The 15,103-nt window shown below is 44.4% G+C and overlaps 1 protein-coding gene across 4 annotated transcripts in view; it reads left to right on the top strand.

Moving 5' to 3' along the window:
- Positions 1–15,103, top strand: part of LOC143447181 (uncharacterized) — a 41,249-nt gene that overhangs the window by 8,605 nt on the left and 17,541 nt on the right. For 3 of the 4 annotated variants that reach the window (XM_076947146.1, XM_076947147.1, XM_076947144.1), the window contains exons 20-60: positions 464–537; positions 602–718; positions 820–1,035; positions 1,161–1,401; positions 1,499–1,578; positions 1,651–1,767; positions 1,855–2,002; positions 2,087–2,225; positions 2,305–2,452; positions 2,543–2,718; positions 2,821–2,931; positions 3,128–3,256; positions 3,883–4,039; positions 4,110–4,277; positions 4,374–4,491; positions 4,704–7,573; positions 7,651–7,793; positions 7,859–8,042; positions 8,124–8,432; positions 8,581–8,700; positions 8,823–8,956; positions 9,056–9,289; positions 9,428–9,653; positions 9,742–9,774; positions 9,849–9,991; positions 10,134–10,311; positions 10,397–10,696; positions 10,918–10,983; positions 11,054–11,128; positions 11,202–11,335; positions 11,465–11,698; positions 11,839–12,064; positions 12,146–12,178; positions 12,326–12,468; positions 12,543–12,720; positions 12,818–13,117; positions 13,185–13,259; positions 13,658–13,812; positions 13,909–14,086; positions 14,342–14,896; positions 14,982–15,077. In XM_076947146.1, coding sequence (XP_076803261.1) covers positions 464–537; positions 602–718; positions 820–1,035; positions 1,161–1,401; positions 1,499–1,578; positions 1,651–1,767; positions 1,855–2,002; positions 2,087–2,225; positions 2,305–2,452; positions 2,543–2,718; positions 2,821–2,931; positions 3,128–3,256; positions 3,883–4,039; positions 4,110–4,277; positions 4,374–4,491; positions 4,704–7,573; positions 7,651–7,793; positions 7,859–8,042; positions 8,124–8,432; positions 8,581–8,700; positions 8,823–8,956; positions 9,056–9,289; positions 9,428–9,653; positions 9,742–9,774; positions 9,849–9,991; positions 10,134–10,311; positions 10,397–10,696; positions 10,918–10,983; positions 11,054–11,128; positions 11,202–11,335; positions 11,465–11,698; positions 11,839–12,064; positions 12,146–12,178; positions 12,326–12,468; positions 12,543–12,720; positions 12,818–13,117; positions 13,185–13,259; positions 13,658–13,812; positions 13,909–14,086; positions 14,342–14,896; positions 14,982–15,077 — 9,461 coding nt within the window. The remainder of the gene's footprint in view (positions 1–463; positions 538–601; positions 719–819; positions 1,036–1,160; positions 1,402–1,498; positions 1,579–1,650; positions 1,768–1,854; positions 2,003–2,086; positions 2,226–2,304; positions 2,453–2,542; positions 2,719–2,820; positions 2,932–3,127; positions 3,257–3,882; positions 4,040–4,109; positions 4,278–4,373; positions 4,492–4,703; positions 7,574–7,650; positions 7,794–7,858; positions 8,043–8,123; positions 8,433–8,580; positions 8,701–8,822; positions 8,957–9,055; positions 9,290–9,427; positions 9,654–9,741; positions 9,775–9,848; positions 9,992–10,133; positions 10,312–10,396; positions 10,697–10,917; positions 10,984–11,053; positions 11,129–11,201; positions 11,336–11,464; positions 11,699–11,838; positions 12,065–12,145; positions 12,179–12,325; positions 12,469–12,542; positions 12,721–12,817; positions 13,118–13,184; positions 13,260–13,657; positions 13,813–13,908; positions 14,087–14,341; positions 14,897–14,981; positions 15,078–15,103) is intronic. The other variant, XM_076947145.1, reaches the window with a different exon arrangement.

Genomic DNA, 15,103 nt, shown 5'->3' with positions numbered 1-15,103 from the left:
TCCCGTCCCCACAAATAGTTGAAAACTTCCAGTTTTTAAGGTCAGATTGTCAATTAAGTGGTCCATAGAGCGGATGCAATAATCGCCTATTAAGTGAATTAGAGTTCAGAGGCAGGCCAAATAACGTGTAAGCGCCTCATCAGATTTCGTTTCAACCCTTGGCTTCGATTACGTCATAAGAACAGCGTGGTGGTTTTGTCGGCAGACATGTTTTCACAAATATATTTATTTTTGCCTGCAGCGCATCGCTATGTAATGTTATTGTTGTTTATTGTAGTGCTTAGCATCTAATTCTAATGCATTGTGACAACACCGTAGCTTTACTTAAACAAACACATGTTAGTAATGGATGGAATTCACACGATCTGGCATGTTATCGTCTGTTGTTTATGATTCAAGTTGCAAAGTTTATGCCACAGCACCTATGTTTATGGATGGTGCATTTTATAATTTTATGCGGCAGATGGAAGGGAAAGTTATGCGGGATGTGCGGAAATTACAACGGAAACCAGAGAGACGACTTGAAGAACAACAATGGTTATTATTCTTTATATTGTTCTTAATAATTAAATTTCGTCACAATGGGGTCGTTTTTGCTCAGGTTTGGTCGAACATAACCCAGTCTCGTTCGGCAACTCTTGGAGAGTGGATGCAAGTTGCGTGGATGCAGGTTCCGAGCAATCCGCGCAGTCACCGTGTGAGATCAATCAACAGCGAGGTATGGATTGTGATGTCGTGATATTCTCATTATGACGTATCAAAAACGATGTTGTAAGATTGCAAAGATAAATGAGATTGACCAATCACTTTATGTTGAAGCTGGTTTCGCCGAGACAGAGTGTTTTTTCATAATGGGCGAAACCTTTCGAGAATGCCACAAGGAGGTTGACCCTTCTCCCTATTATGACAATTGCCTTTATGACGTATGCAAGTGCGAGGACGGCCAGAAGTGCCTCTGTGGCGCCATCGCCGATTACGCGCGGACATGTGCCGCTGCCGGTCACGTGACTGAATGGCGATCGGAAAACTTTTGCGGTGGGTTTCACTTGTATTACGTCATAATTAAATAAATAAATAACAATGGTCGCGTTCTGAGACATGATTGGCAGAGAGCAGAATACGTTCAACCATGAATAACAAAGATATATCCTTGCATCCAGGGGTGTCGTGCGCAGGAGGGCAGGTGTACAGGGAATGTGCGAGCTCCTGCAACCGCACGTGCAGGTCCATCTCTGACCAGTCTGTGAGATGCGAGGAGAGATGTGTCCAAGGGTGCAACTGCCCGGATGGGAAGTTCCTCGACGAGCAGGGAAGCTGCGTCGAGAAGCCTCAGTGCCATTGTCATCACCGTGGACGCGTTTACCGACCTTTTGAAATGCTCCACCGGGAAACGACCACCTGGTGGGTTAAGATCTTGTTATTCTTTTAGTGAAAATGCCAAGTTGCTTTTGTTAAAGGTGATCAATTATTAATAACTGAGATTTTTGTTTTCATGCAGTCACTGTCTGGGGGGGAGGTTTACTTGCGTCAACATCAACGAAAAGCTCGAAGTTCTATCAAGTTCATTGCGATCTTACAGTGAGTGAACGGGTAGGCCAATATCGACATATAACGTCGACTGCTGGTAAAAAAATTTTAAAACTATTTCAGGGTCAACGGTATGTCCACGTGGTCAGATCTACAAGAGTTGTAACTCGAGCGAAGCGGACCCGGTTGGAATCGAATGCCAGGAGACTTGCCGGAACCTCGGCGAAGATTGTTACGCGAGTGAGTATTTGAACAAGCGCATCAGTCTCAGTTAAATAGCCGGTAAGCTGCAGTGGAAGCAAGACACGTGATAGAAATGTGTTCCAGACGAGTGCATAGAAGGTTGTGGCTGCCCTGATGGCCAGATCTATGACCCTGAGAGAACAGTTTGCATCCAAGCTTCTGACTGCCCTTGCTACTACAGCGGGATGGCCTACCTGCCTGGGGACAGCTTGAATGTGGACTGCAATACTTGGTGGGCATCGACATCTTCTATATTATATTTATCAAACAAAACATAGAAACAACAGGTCTAATTATAACTGCAATCTTGTTAAAGCGAGTGCGCCAACCGGGAATGGGTTTGCACAAACAAACCATGCATCGGGTCCTGCCTGACTTACGGTGATGGACATCACATGACCTTTGACGGATATACTTATGATTTTGTCGGCTCCTGCTCCTATATACTGGCTCAGGTATGTTGTCAGGGTCACTGCTTTAAACTCAAAGTTGTCCTCCATCACAGCAACGCTTGTCATTTCATTGATCTTCCAGGATTACTGTGACAACCAACACGGCTCTTTCCGCATTAACATTGAGAACAAGTTGTGTGAGGTTGACGTCACTGCCTGCACTAAGTCTGTCACCATTTACCTGGAAGATAAACTCGCCATCACCCTGGAACACGAGGCGTTTGGATACGGTATGGTCGCTAGTCATGCTTTTGTCAGTGTGTCGTCACAAACGAGATGACGCGTTTCGTCAGGACCTAAACTGTTCACTTAACCTTCAGAAACAAAACCACTTGTGACGTGGCGTCCGGCGCCAGGTTCTGAAACAAACGTGACCAGTGCCGTGTGGAATTACCACGAGGTGGGGCTGTATGTCGTGGTCACCATCGATATTGGGCTCACCGTGGTGTGGGACAAGAAAACGACGGTCATCGTGAAACTGGAGCCGAAGTACAAGGTAAATTCCGCATTTGCTGATGATTTTCTTTGGTGGTTGCAACCACCAGAGTGTAACGCGCCACACCAGGTCAATTCAGCAAAATATTTTACATTTAACCAGGGTCAAGTTTGCGGATTGTGCGGCAATTTTGATGACAATCAAAATAATGACGTAATAAAAAGTGACAAAATCCAGGCTGTGACACCATCGGAGTTCGGCAACAGCTGGAAGGTGAGAGGTTGCAACTGCCTTGTTGTGCCGTTTACATGAGACGCTAAAACTTCTCTGACTCTCTGACCTTCTCGGTTTTGTTGTTAGCTGCAAATTCTGGTCCTGATCATCTTCTTTTGATGAATTGTGAAGAAGAGATAAACTTCCCTGCTCCTTCAAGATTTTAATTTTAAAAATGTTCGATTTCTTTCTGCAGACTTCATCGACGTGCGAAGACGCCTCTGGATCGGGGAACTCCTGCAATCTGCATCCGAGCAGGAAGCCGTGGGCTCAGCGAAGTTGCCGCATCCTGTACAGCTCTGTGTTCGAGCCTTGTCATTCATTGGTGGGAATTCATCTTTATTTTTCTGAACTTTTGCGACGACGCGTATTAAACATGCGCAGGGCGTTGGCATCTTGTCCTCACCGCAGTCCGCCTGAACAGAGCTTCGATGCTTTGCGTGGAGTTCATTTTAGTTTTTCTTCCACCATCCAGACGTGAGCGCCTCACAATAATGCAAGTTTCTTGTTCCAAGTCCCGAATTCGATACTCAGTGGCGTTATACCATCGTAATGCTCTTGAGCAAGCCTGTACCGACACCAGCTCCTTTTCAGTGGACCTGGTGGACAGTTCTAAATTCTGGCAAATATATACAAAAAAAACAATAAAAAAAATATAAAATGATCGAAAATCGGAACTTGCACAAGAAACAAGTTCAAGGTAAACGGACTCGAGCGATGAGAAATCATCGTCGGCTTTAAGTCGAGCAAAGACTTTCCTCAGCCAGAGTATAAGCACCATCATACCTTACTTAACTGGAAAGTTTTTACAAATTTGCTTGTCGAATACTTGTTTCGTCTTCTTTATTACGTGTGTTTAAGGTTTTTACAACTTACAATATTGTTGAATCATTTTACGACTTTACTTAAACCAAAAAGTCACATGTGTTGTAATTCCGGCTCGCAATTTAGGTCGATGTCACCTGGTATCATCACAATTGCATCTATGACGCTTGTGCTTGCGACACTGGCGGTGATTGTGAATGCTTCTGCACAGCGATAGCAGCTTACGCGAGGCAGTGCGCCGAAGCTGGAATGCCCATCAAGTGGAGAACGCCGACAATTTGCCGTAAGCTATTTGAGGATAATCTTGCCCGCTTGCTAATTTTATCCTAACTCGAAACTCTTTCTTTTTCTAGCGCTGATGTGTGAGGCGTTTGACACCGCCACAGGCGAGTGCACCTGGCACTACAATGAATGCAGCTCGCCCTGTCCCAACACGTGTCGACATAGATATCTTATAAATGGTTCAGACTGCACTCTGCCATTCCAGTGCGCAGAAGGTTGCTTTCCGAACTGCCCTGAAGGTATGGACAAACGTTATCTGTAGAAATTGAATCATTTTTTACGGTAATGCCAAGAGTTCTTGTCTCTCGTTTAAATATTTCGCTTTGTTATCACAGGAATGTTTTTCGACGAAGATTTAAAGCAATGCGTGATTGAATGCATGGAAGTTTGCAACGCTCATGGTCGTATTTACTCCAGCGGTGACGTTGTTAGCACTGACACCTGCAACGTGTGGTATGTCAGAAGAACTTTGCTAATCGCGACTTGAAATAATCTACTTTATAATCTAAGACATCGACTTACTGATTTCAATTTACTGATACTCACAGTTGATTTAATGTTGAATCTTTACATCTTACTTGAAAATTCTAAACTTATTTGTGTTGATACAAACAATGACACAAATATTTTATAAAACTTGAAATATTTATGTTTTCTTTCCACAGCAAGTGCTTGGAGGGTGGCAACTTGGGATGCGAGACTCCTCCTGAATGTGTCCAACTGTCTTCCACTCCTCTTACGCCGTCCATTCCACCTGGTGCATCCACAACCAGATCTACCACAACCACGACTCCTTTTGAGCACGCCCTGGATCTCACTGGAGTCCAGAGGTTCTGTGAAGGTCAAGTCAACCTTCTTTTCCTCGTGCACAGCGCCAACTTGCTCACTCCCCGCAACTTCCAGGACTTGAAGAAGATCATCCACACTTACGTGCTCGCCATCGCTCCCGAAGACTACGGAAGAAACACTTCTGAATTCCATGTCGGCATCAAGCAGTTCGGAGACAGCGTCGAAGACGATTTGTCGCTCCTGGGGGAGCAGGACTTCTCGATTGTAACAAACACGATTCAAAACCTGGAGTTGCAGAGAAGCAAGAGCGCTCGTCTCACCGACGCCTTGTTGTCTGCGAGCCAAGTCTTCAATAGGAGCGAATCCACAACTAAAGGGAACGTTTTGTTTGTCATTCTCTTCTCCGAGCCGGAAGATGATGTCGGGGAAACTTTGAGAATGCTGGAAAAACGCAACATCAAGACGCTGATGCTGACGATATGGGATCACGAAGATAACGACAATTTTCATCATCTCAATTACAGCGCTCCCATCCAGCGGTATCATCTTCAACACATCGATGATATCTTCTCTTCAACAACTGTGTCGATGGGTATCCTGGAGCAGCTCTGCGAGGGTGAGACAAAGCCAAAAGCGACAACAACTGTCCTCTACCCCACAACACCGGTGCCCACCACCGCGACATACACCACTGTGGAACCAACTGGCGATCTGTGCACAATGAAGTCCGACTTGGTGGTGCTTGTGGATTTGCAGCTGCTGAGGTCAGAAGATGGAGGCGCGGCCAGGCAGAAGCGCGAGAGAGTTTTATCCTACTTGGGTTCGATTTTAAGGAACATCACCATATCTGAGCCTCGAACCAGAGTAGCGATGGCCCTGGTCGACCATAGAGTGTGGAGAGTGACGAGTTTTGTCCATTCTAAGGATGATTTGCTGAGAAATCTTGAATCGTTAACAGACAGCGCCTTAAGCAGAACGGGAACTTCAACCCCAGACAACTTCGATCTCAATTTCGCATTGAACGAAATTCTTGTCGATTACTTCGAATCACGTGATAAAGGGGCTAGAACCGATGATTTGAGCGTGCATAAGAGCGTCCTAATCTTGCAAGAAAGGCAGCCAATGGAAAGCCAACACGCTTCACTGCACACAACTATCGCTGAATTGAAAAGTAATGACGTCGTATTGACCTTTATCACCAATCCGAGCTCGTACTCTAACCGCGTTGACAAGACCACCTGGCAACGGTTAACTGGCGTAGAAAACATCAATTTCGTTGACGTCATGAGTGTTGACGCGGTTGCAGAAGTTGACAGAGTAATCGCGAAAGTTTGTCGGACGCCCCCCTCACTTCCGTTAACTCCCATCTACTGCGATCATGCGACTGATGTTTATTTTCTATGGGATGAAACTTTTCGCACTTCCGTTGAAGATCTGATCAACATGGCCGAAGCGACCAGAAAGATTTCCAGCGCTCTCAGCCCCCTCAACTTCAAGCTGGGAGAGGACAACATGAACAGGGTCCGGGTCTCTTTGATTCAGTTCAGCGATTCCTTTGATTACATCATAACACCGGAAGATGATGACGCTCTTCAGGCGTTCCTCCGGAATCCGTCTCCTGACACTCTCTACTGGAGCTCAGGAAATGTTTCCGATCTGAACACAGTGCTGCAAGAGATAAACGACGTTTATGATATCTTCATCCATCCGCGTAACATCTCTGTCGTCATCTTCACCGCATCTCCTCCAAAGCAGTCAGATGAAAACTGGGTTTTGAGTGAGATCCGAGAGAAAGGAATCCGACTTGTTCCGGTCAACTTTGGTGCAGAAGCATCCCCTGAACTTTTGGGGAAGATCGCCGGACCAGGAGGATTTTATCGCAAACTTGCTTCCTCCAGGGAGTTGCGGGATAATGACATCGGTGTGGCGATTGCGGAGCGGTTATGCGCACGCGCAGTGATACCCGTGGAAGGCACAACTCCTCGACCGACCACATCAACTACCACGGTTGCTACAACACAGACAACGCCGGGAGTAACCTTTGTTCCATCCTGCCTGCGTGCCATGGATATCCACGTCATAGTCGACAGCTTAATTGCAAGCGAACCTTCCAGAAGAGATGAAGTGGCCGACATTTTGTATCACACGTTGAGCGATTTTGAGATTGACAATGGCGACAACTACTCAAGAGTTTCACTTGTGATGACCGGATCTTCTACTAACACTAAGATCCGCTTCACTGGGGACGGGAGCAGCAAAATGAAGTTACTGAGGAGATTCACTCCTGATGCAAGCAAACCTGCGATAACGAAAGTGCGTCATAATGTTCCGTTTAACTTGGGTAGGGCTCTCACCAGTGGAGAGCTATTGCTCTTTGAACCGAACTTGCGTTTATCCTCGGAATACCTCAAGACCTATCTCCTCATCCTGACAAGACTTCCTCCGGCAAACAGCGAACTCCCGGTCGGGGACAGGGTCCTAGAAACCATAAAGCAGCTTCAGCGTCGCGGGTACGGCTTCATGCTGGTTTACTACAGCACCGCGTTTCTTGGTGTTCCGCCTGAACGAAGGGATGCTTGGATGAAGGTATTTGAGGGATCCTCTCTCCTCATCACGCCGGATAGCAATCCAGCGGATTTGGGAAGAGAAATAGCAGATTTACTTTGTTATGTAAACGTACCAACCACTCCGGTGTTATCCACCACAACGGCTGTCCTCTCAAGCACGGAACCTATCGAAACATATTGTAAGAGGATTTATATTACTATTAACTAACAAACTAATGTAATGTCATCAGTACAATGAAAGCTGATTTCTGTTCAGTTTGCGATGGTGAACACATCGATATTGTTTTCATGCTCGAGAACTCGGTGTCCGTTGGAAGATCGAGCAATAACTTTGCAGCGATGAAGAAGTTCGTTGAGGAAGTTATCAGCACTTTCCAACTCTCACAAGATGCAGTCAGGGTAGCTCTCAGGTGGAAGTATCAAGCACTTAACAGATAAAAAGGTCAAATCTTTCTGCTTGTTAGGTTGCGGTCGTCCAGTACGGCAGCAGGGAGCATGCGCAGAAGCCATACGGGTTTCTCATGGGCGACCACAGCGATCGTGAATCGTTGATCAAGGCTGTGCAGGATCTGGAAGAAGCCGCAGACCAACCTTATAAACCTGCCCTGGCACCAGCTCTTGAGATTGTGACCAACTATCTATTTACCAGTGAGACGCTCTTAGTAGATATCGCGGAGAAAAGCGCGATTTGCTTTCACAGTCAAATTATAAACGCGAGTTTGTTGACAGGACAAGCAACCGAAGCATCGAGGGTTGTCGTCATCGTTTCGTCAACTCGCGATGACGTGTCATCAACACAGCTTCCTGAAGTCATTCGCCATTCCATAGCTTCACACATATCGGTTGTCATGGTAACCGCTCCCGTCGTCTTCAACCATATATCATCCGCCTCTCCTGATGCGAGGTTCCAGAATTACACCGCCTACCTCAGGGACTGGCCTGGTGGTGCTCTAAGTGACGACCGCTTGCTCTCGGTACCACAAGGTCCAACGTACCTACATGAACACGTTGAAGACGTTAAAAATCTCATCTGCAGTGGTGAGTACAACTAGGAACAAGTTTAGCGAATCAGAGCCTTTTCTCGGATATGGAGGAAAGTATTTGCAAGATCGGTTGAAGAACTTGTAAAGTGTGATGCTCTGTAAAGTTGTTATGGCTCGGACGTTCTTAACCTGAATATGTGCAGTTGACTTTCTCCACCCGCGGATCCCAATTTTGCCGAAACCAAGCACAACACCATCCAGCACATCCATAATTGTTGAGACAACTACAACGCAATCCGCAACAAATTCTACCACTCTGGCAGGTGCTTGCTTCGTTCCACTCTTCGCGGTTCTCACTTTAAAGTCCAGTTTACGATTTATTACATTTGTTCATGCGCTCTATACGTGGTTCACATTCATTTTAAGTGTTTTGTATTTTAAAAAGCTGAAGAATGCAGGATTGATCTGATGTTGGTCGTTGATTCATCATACAGCATCAGCCCATCCGACTACATCGCCCTGAAGGAATTTCTCTCCCAACACATCGGACACTTTGACGTTAACAAAGACACGGCCAGGGTGAGCAACAGTGGAAATTGATCGGATAAATTATTGAGCCAAAAATGCTGCTCTTTCTACGTCATGATTTACATGAACCTGATTATTTTCTGCGTACAGGTGAGTCTGATCCAGTATGCTGGCACCTCTGAGATTGCCTGGAAGATGTCGGATCACATCGGGGACCTCCCCGGGATGTTGGAGAAAATCAATCGTATGAGGAAGATTCAGGGAATCACAAACACCTACTCGGTCATGATCAGAGCTCTGGACATTGAACTGAAAGAGGAGGATGCTGGGAGGAGGGAAGATGTTCCTCTTGTTATCCTGCTCATCACCGATGGAAGAACAAAGGTGTCTGTTGTGTTTTTCTGGGAAGTGACATTTACCAAAAATTACAATTGTAATGCAATTTCTTTTAGCTCCAAGGGAACATTCTACAATTACCTACTTGTAGAAATCAAATAAATAAACAAGATATTTCCTTTCCAGGATATTCACAAGTTTGAGGAAATGAAGCGAAAAATATCTCTGGCTTCGAACAAGGCGAGCAGAGCTGGTTATTCGTTCCGCATTGTGACCATGGGCATTGGATCGGTTGACAGACATGAGCTTGACAAGATAGCGACCAGGGATGAGAACATTTACGTCGTTCATGCAATGAGTGAGCTCCATGAGATCGGAGACATGGTGCTGGAGAGGGCTTGCTCGTCCGAAGGTGACTCACTGATGGTCGACTTATGAGAATATAGACAATTAGACATCTTATATCAATGCTGGTGATTAATTTTTTTTTTATTTTTCAGCTCCTCCGCCGTTGATTCCATTGAAAGAACCAGGTGAACAGATATTTACTTCCCATCTTATGCTAAATATTTCATTATGAATCTTAATTCCAATACCTGTGTTTTAGAATGCGCCTTCATGCCACCCACTGACTTACTTTTCATCTTGGACGGGTCAGAAACCTTTTCCGGCCCGAGCCCGATCGAACACTGTAAAGAACTACTTGACACATTAGTCAGAAAGCTGAAGATCAGTCCGCGAGATACCCAAGTAAATAAATCGAGAATGCGTCGAGCAACTTGCTTTTGAGCACCAGCAACAAGCATAAGACTAAGATTTAATCCTGTAACATGCTCAATAGTGCATTGAAGGTGGCTTAAGCCAAAGCATTTATTTCGCTCATTATCTACAGGTTGGCGCCTATTTCTACGACGACTCACTTCACGAAAACTTCCCAAGCGGTTTCTCACTGGATGCTTACAGAGATGAGGAGGATCTCCTAGATGCGATCTCTCATCTCCAGTCTTCCAACCAAATGAAGATAAGAGGAGCACCAGCCATACAGGAGGCAATCAGTCAGAAGTTTGCCGGTGAGTAGAATAACAAAAACTAATTTGCTTCTTGGATAGACACATTTCTTGATTCCATTTTTCCATAACTGTTTTTCACTTACAGCAAATAATGGCGGACGCTCACATGCGCGCAAAGTCGCCGTTGTCTTTATTACGTCAGAAGATTTTCCGCCTACCGACAAGAGTGTTCCCACTGTGGAAGAAGTGATAACCCACGCCATCGACAACGGCACTGAAGTCATAATTATGGTTGTTCCGTCAGTTCCGGATTTACCAGGCGTTAGAGAAAGTCTCGTCGGTTCTGTAGGTTCAAGGATACCTTCATCGAATGTAGTCTGGGTAGGCGGGAGTTTCATCGAAATGAATGACCACGTCGATGAACTGCGCCAATTAATTTGCGGTGGTGAGTGGAATTCACTTCGCAAGAGCACTAAGTTGCTCATACTTAGCACACTTAGCTGTGAAGCATTTCCTGCTTTTGCAGCAATTTCTGGCGTGGTCTCATCACAAAAAATTGATTGAAGTCGTTTAATCTTAGCTTTGACTCGATATTTATCAACAGATGTTACCATAACTGTGACGTGTTATGACCGTTTATTGCTGATAATTGTTTTCGATTTTTAGTTCCTCCAACAACTACGACTGGCGAAACAACCATTCTCATTACAACGTCTACAAGTCAATATCCTGGTATATAAAAAATTTAAATAAGGCCAGCATTTAGTTGTGTGTCTTTTACTGTGGCGTTGTTCTTGTCTAGAAGGAGCCCAACCACCCACAACTTCGCCGACCTTCACCGGTTCAAGTACAGAAGCCACAACAAGCGCTTTTGCCGGTCAGCTTATTAAGAATTTTATAGTAAGAACCATCGTTGGTTGATTGGTTTCAAGTTTTAGTCTTGCATAAAGTTGAAGAATGTCGGATTGATCTGATGTTGGTCGTCGATTCATCATACAGCATCAGCCCATCCGACTACATCGCCCTGAAGGAATTTCTCTCCGAGCACATCGAGCACTTGGACGTAAACAACGACATGGATAGGGTAAGACAGATGAGACATAAACAAGTCAATGAGGAAATAAAATCAGCCGATTGTGGACAAAGTGTCGTGAAAGTGTAATAATGTCGATCAAAGTTAGAACGGTAACACCTGATTATCTTCTGCGTACAGGTGAGTCTGATCCAGTATGCTGGCACCTCTGAGATTGCCTGGAAGATGTCGGATCACATCGGGGACCTCCCCGGGATGTTGGAGAAAATCAATGGTATGAGGAAGATTCAGGGAATCACAAACACCTACTCGGTCATGATCAGAGCTCTGGACATTGAACTGAAAGAGGAGGATGCTGGGAGGAGGGAAGATGTTCCTCTTGTTATCCTGCTCATCACCGATGGAAGAACAAAGGTGTCTTTTTGTGACGTACTTTATCTTGGACGTTGCAAAAGCTTAAAACCCGACAACTTTTCCGCATTGTTTTTAAAATGATTCTACTGCAGGTCGGTCGTAATACTTAGATTTATCTCAAGTTTAAATTTGATTTTTAGGACGATTACAAGTTTGAGGAAATGAAGCGAAAAATATCTCTGGCTTCAAACAAGGCGAGCAGAGCTGGTTATTCGTTCCGCATTGTGACCATGGGCATTGGATCGGTTGACAGACATGAGCTTGACAGGATAGCGACCAGGGATGAGAACACTTACATCGTTCATGCAATGAGTGAACTCCATGGGATTAGGGACATGCTGATGAGGAGTATCTGCTTGCCCGAAGGTAGGTTGGTTAGGATTTGTCTTGAAAAGATATCTTTTGGTTAAGTTGCATATTTTTCAATTCTTTGTTATTTTTCTCCAGCTCCGCCTCCACCAATTCCTTTGGACCAGCCGGGTTAGTTAATGTTCTGATCTATCGTTTGCAGCCGAAGAAAGCAATAAAATACAGACACAAAACAGCTGTCTTTGTAGTAATATATGTGATCTGTGATTACAGAATCAAAAAACTTAATTTTAAGAATATCTTACTCGTCGTTTTTAGAGTGTTCTTTTATGTCACCCACTGACTTACTTTTTATCTTGGACGGGTCACAAACATTTTCCGGACCAAATTCCACCGAACACTACAGAAACTTACTTGATTCCATGGCCAGAAAGTTGAAAATCGGAGTCAATGATACTCAGGTAAGGGGTCAGCAAAGTCTGTACAACTTGTACTTCATGACGTCTGTCTTTCCTTAAGTTCATTTGGATGGCAGGTTGGCGCCTACTTCTACGACGACTCACTTCATGAAAACTTCCCAAACGGTTTCTCACTGGATGTTTACAGAGATGAGGAGGATCTCCTAGATGCGATCTCTCATCTTCAGTCTTCCAACCAAATGAAGATGAGAGGAGCCCCAGCCATACAGGAGGCAATCAGTCAGAAATTTGCAGGTACCGGGATTGACAGAGGTGGTGTGAGATATGTTCAGGAGATGTGAAACCATCACAAGGACCATACAAAACTTTACTATCTTCCTCTTTTTTTTAGCTGACTTTGGAGGAAGACCGGGCGCTAGAAAAGTCGCTGTAGTGGTAGTGACGTCACTTGATGTCCCTTCGTTTGAAGGCAATATTCCTTCCGTCTCAGACGCCATCAGTACTGGCGTAATCGGCGGTATTGACGTAATAGTCATGATTGTTCCCTTATTGCCAGACAGTTCAGGTATAAAGGAGGAGCTTATAAGCTCGGTTGGTGGAGCAATATCCCCAAGCAAGGTGATTTGGGTTCCAGGCAGCTTCCCTCAAATGAGTAGTAATACGGAACATTTGAAGGATTTGGTTTGTGGAGGTGAGTATGGTTTGTGTGGTTTATTGTGTGTCTATTGTGTGTTTATAGTGTTAAATTGTTGAAATAGAACCTCCATCAACCACTCCAGCCACACCTCAATTTGCAACAGAAATAAGAACAACTCAGATTGCGACAACTAACGGTAAGTGAAGAACAATTTATTTTTAGGAAAGCAAAAAAACGAAAATAAAGCGAGTTATGCGAAGGAAAAAGACGAAAGAACCAAAGAAGATGCAGAAACTATAACTGCGCCTATTTTCATTTCTTACCATTTTCATTCTCAGTCTCATCTTGCTCTGAGAATTAACAGATTTTCTTCCCGAAACGTTAAAAGGAGGAATATGAAGCAAATAAATGTTTGCGTCCACTCTTGCTCCTGCTTCATATTCCTCCTTCACACCTCCTCCTCCTTCACCTCTTTTTAACGTTTTTCTCCTACATTTTATTTTTGTTACTCCAACAAAATACTTTTCACACATATTACTCACCTCGGTTAAACCTTGCTGTAAGTCTTAGCTTTGGCAGTTGTTGCTTTTACAGAATACACCTTCTGTGATTACATTTCCAACGATTTGGTCGTTCTCACTGATGGATCGCTTGATATTGGAATGAAGACGAATGACGAAGTTGAAAAGTTGAATGAGTTTATTCTGGAATTTTCTTCTAAGTTCCAATTATCTCAAAACAAAACCAGAGTAACTGAATTTTTTCCATCTTTGAAATGAGTGGAACGTATATTTCAAAACTCTGTCAAAGCAATCCAACCTTTTGCTTTACTTGATGTTTCTCAGGTGAGCGTTTTAGCTTATGACGATGTTGTTTACGCTTCCGCTCCCTACCACATGTCCCCCGATCAATATGATGGCAGCTACGAATCTCTTCATCAGGCCATAAGCTTTTTGGCTATACCTGGAAACAAACTTCGAAATGCGGGACGGGCCTTGGATGATTTCGTTTCCAAATACCAAGGTAAGTTACCTGCGAAAAACTGGTGGCGTCAAATTGATATGGCACTGGCCAAAACTCAAAAAAAAGAACTTGTTATTGTTGTTGCGTTTGTTACTATTATATATGGTCGTGAATAATGGTTTCTCAACTGCAACTGCTCTAGTTATTCCCGACAATTGATTAGTGAAATTGGTCTTCGGTCGAAGTCGAAATCGGTCAAAAGTCTTCCAACTTGATCCATTGCGTGTGATAATTTACAGTGATGATGATTTTCAGATCAAAGCATCCCCGGCTTGAAGAGGAATTCTAACGCGAGTATAGTGATGCTGCTGGACGTGGACGAAGCGGACAGGCTGAAGTCGCTACAGGATGGACTCGGAAGACTTGCCGCATCTAATTTCCATTCTTACGTCATAATTATTAATTCGGAAGGTGAGGAAGAACACGAAGCGAGTGTAAATGGATTCTACAACAACAAAGTAAACGGAAAGTCGTCCTTAAATGGGATAAATGGACACGGCGGAGAGAGGCTTAACGGTTTAAACGGACACGGAACCGGCATTGGTTTAAACGGACACGGAATCGGAACTGGTTTAAACGGACACGGAACCGGCACAGGTTTAAACGGACACGGAACCGGCACAGGTTTAAACGGACACGGAGCAGATGCTAATCATGAGAAAAGCAACATCCAACCTCCCAATAAAAACCTGGAACGTTTAAAAGAAACTGTGGACGCTTTCCCTTCAGTGCATTATTATGAGGTTGCCGGGTACGGAGGCTTAGTAAACGACGACTTTCAGGATCAGTTACGGAAAGCAGTATGTGATGGTGAGTAGGAACTTGGATGTAAAACTCAGTTCTACAACAAGTATTATATTATAAAGAAATATTTTGTTAACAAACCAATAACCAGGACTAAGAACTGGTGTTCCGAAATTTTCTTCATCGACCGCTGAAACGGCATCAAGTTCAACAAAACCTACGTCCAGTTCTTATGCTACGTCGCCAGGTGGGATGGTAAAGCAAGTGGTAGAA

This window comes from Clavelina lepadiformis, chromosome 2, assembly GCF_947623445.1.
Source record: "Clavelina lepadiformis chromosome 2, kaClaLepa1.1, whole genome shotgun sequence".
In the NCBI taxonomy this organism is placed as follows: domain Eukaryota; kingdom Metazoa; phylum Chordata; class Ascidiacea; order Aplousobranchia; family Clavelinidae; genus Clavelina; species Clavelina lepadiformis.
The sequence above is the reverse complement of the archived record's forward strand: the minus strand, read 5'-3'. Positions and strand labels throughout refer to the sequence as shown.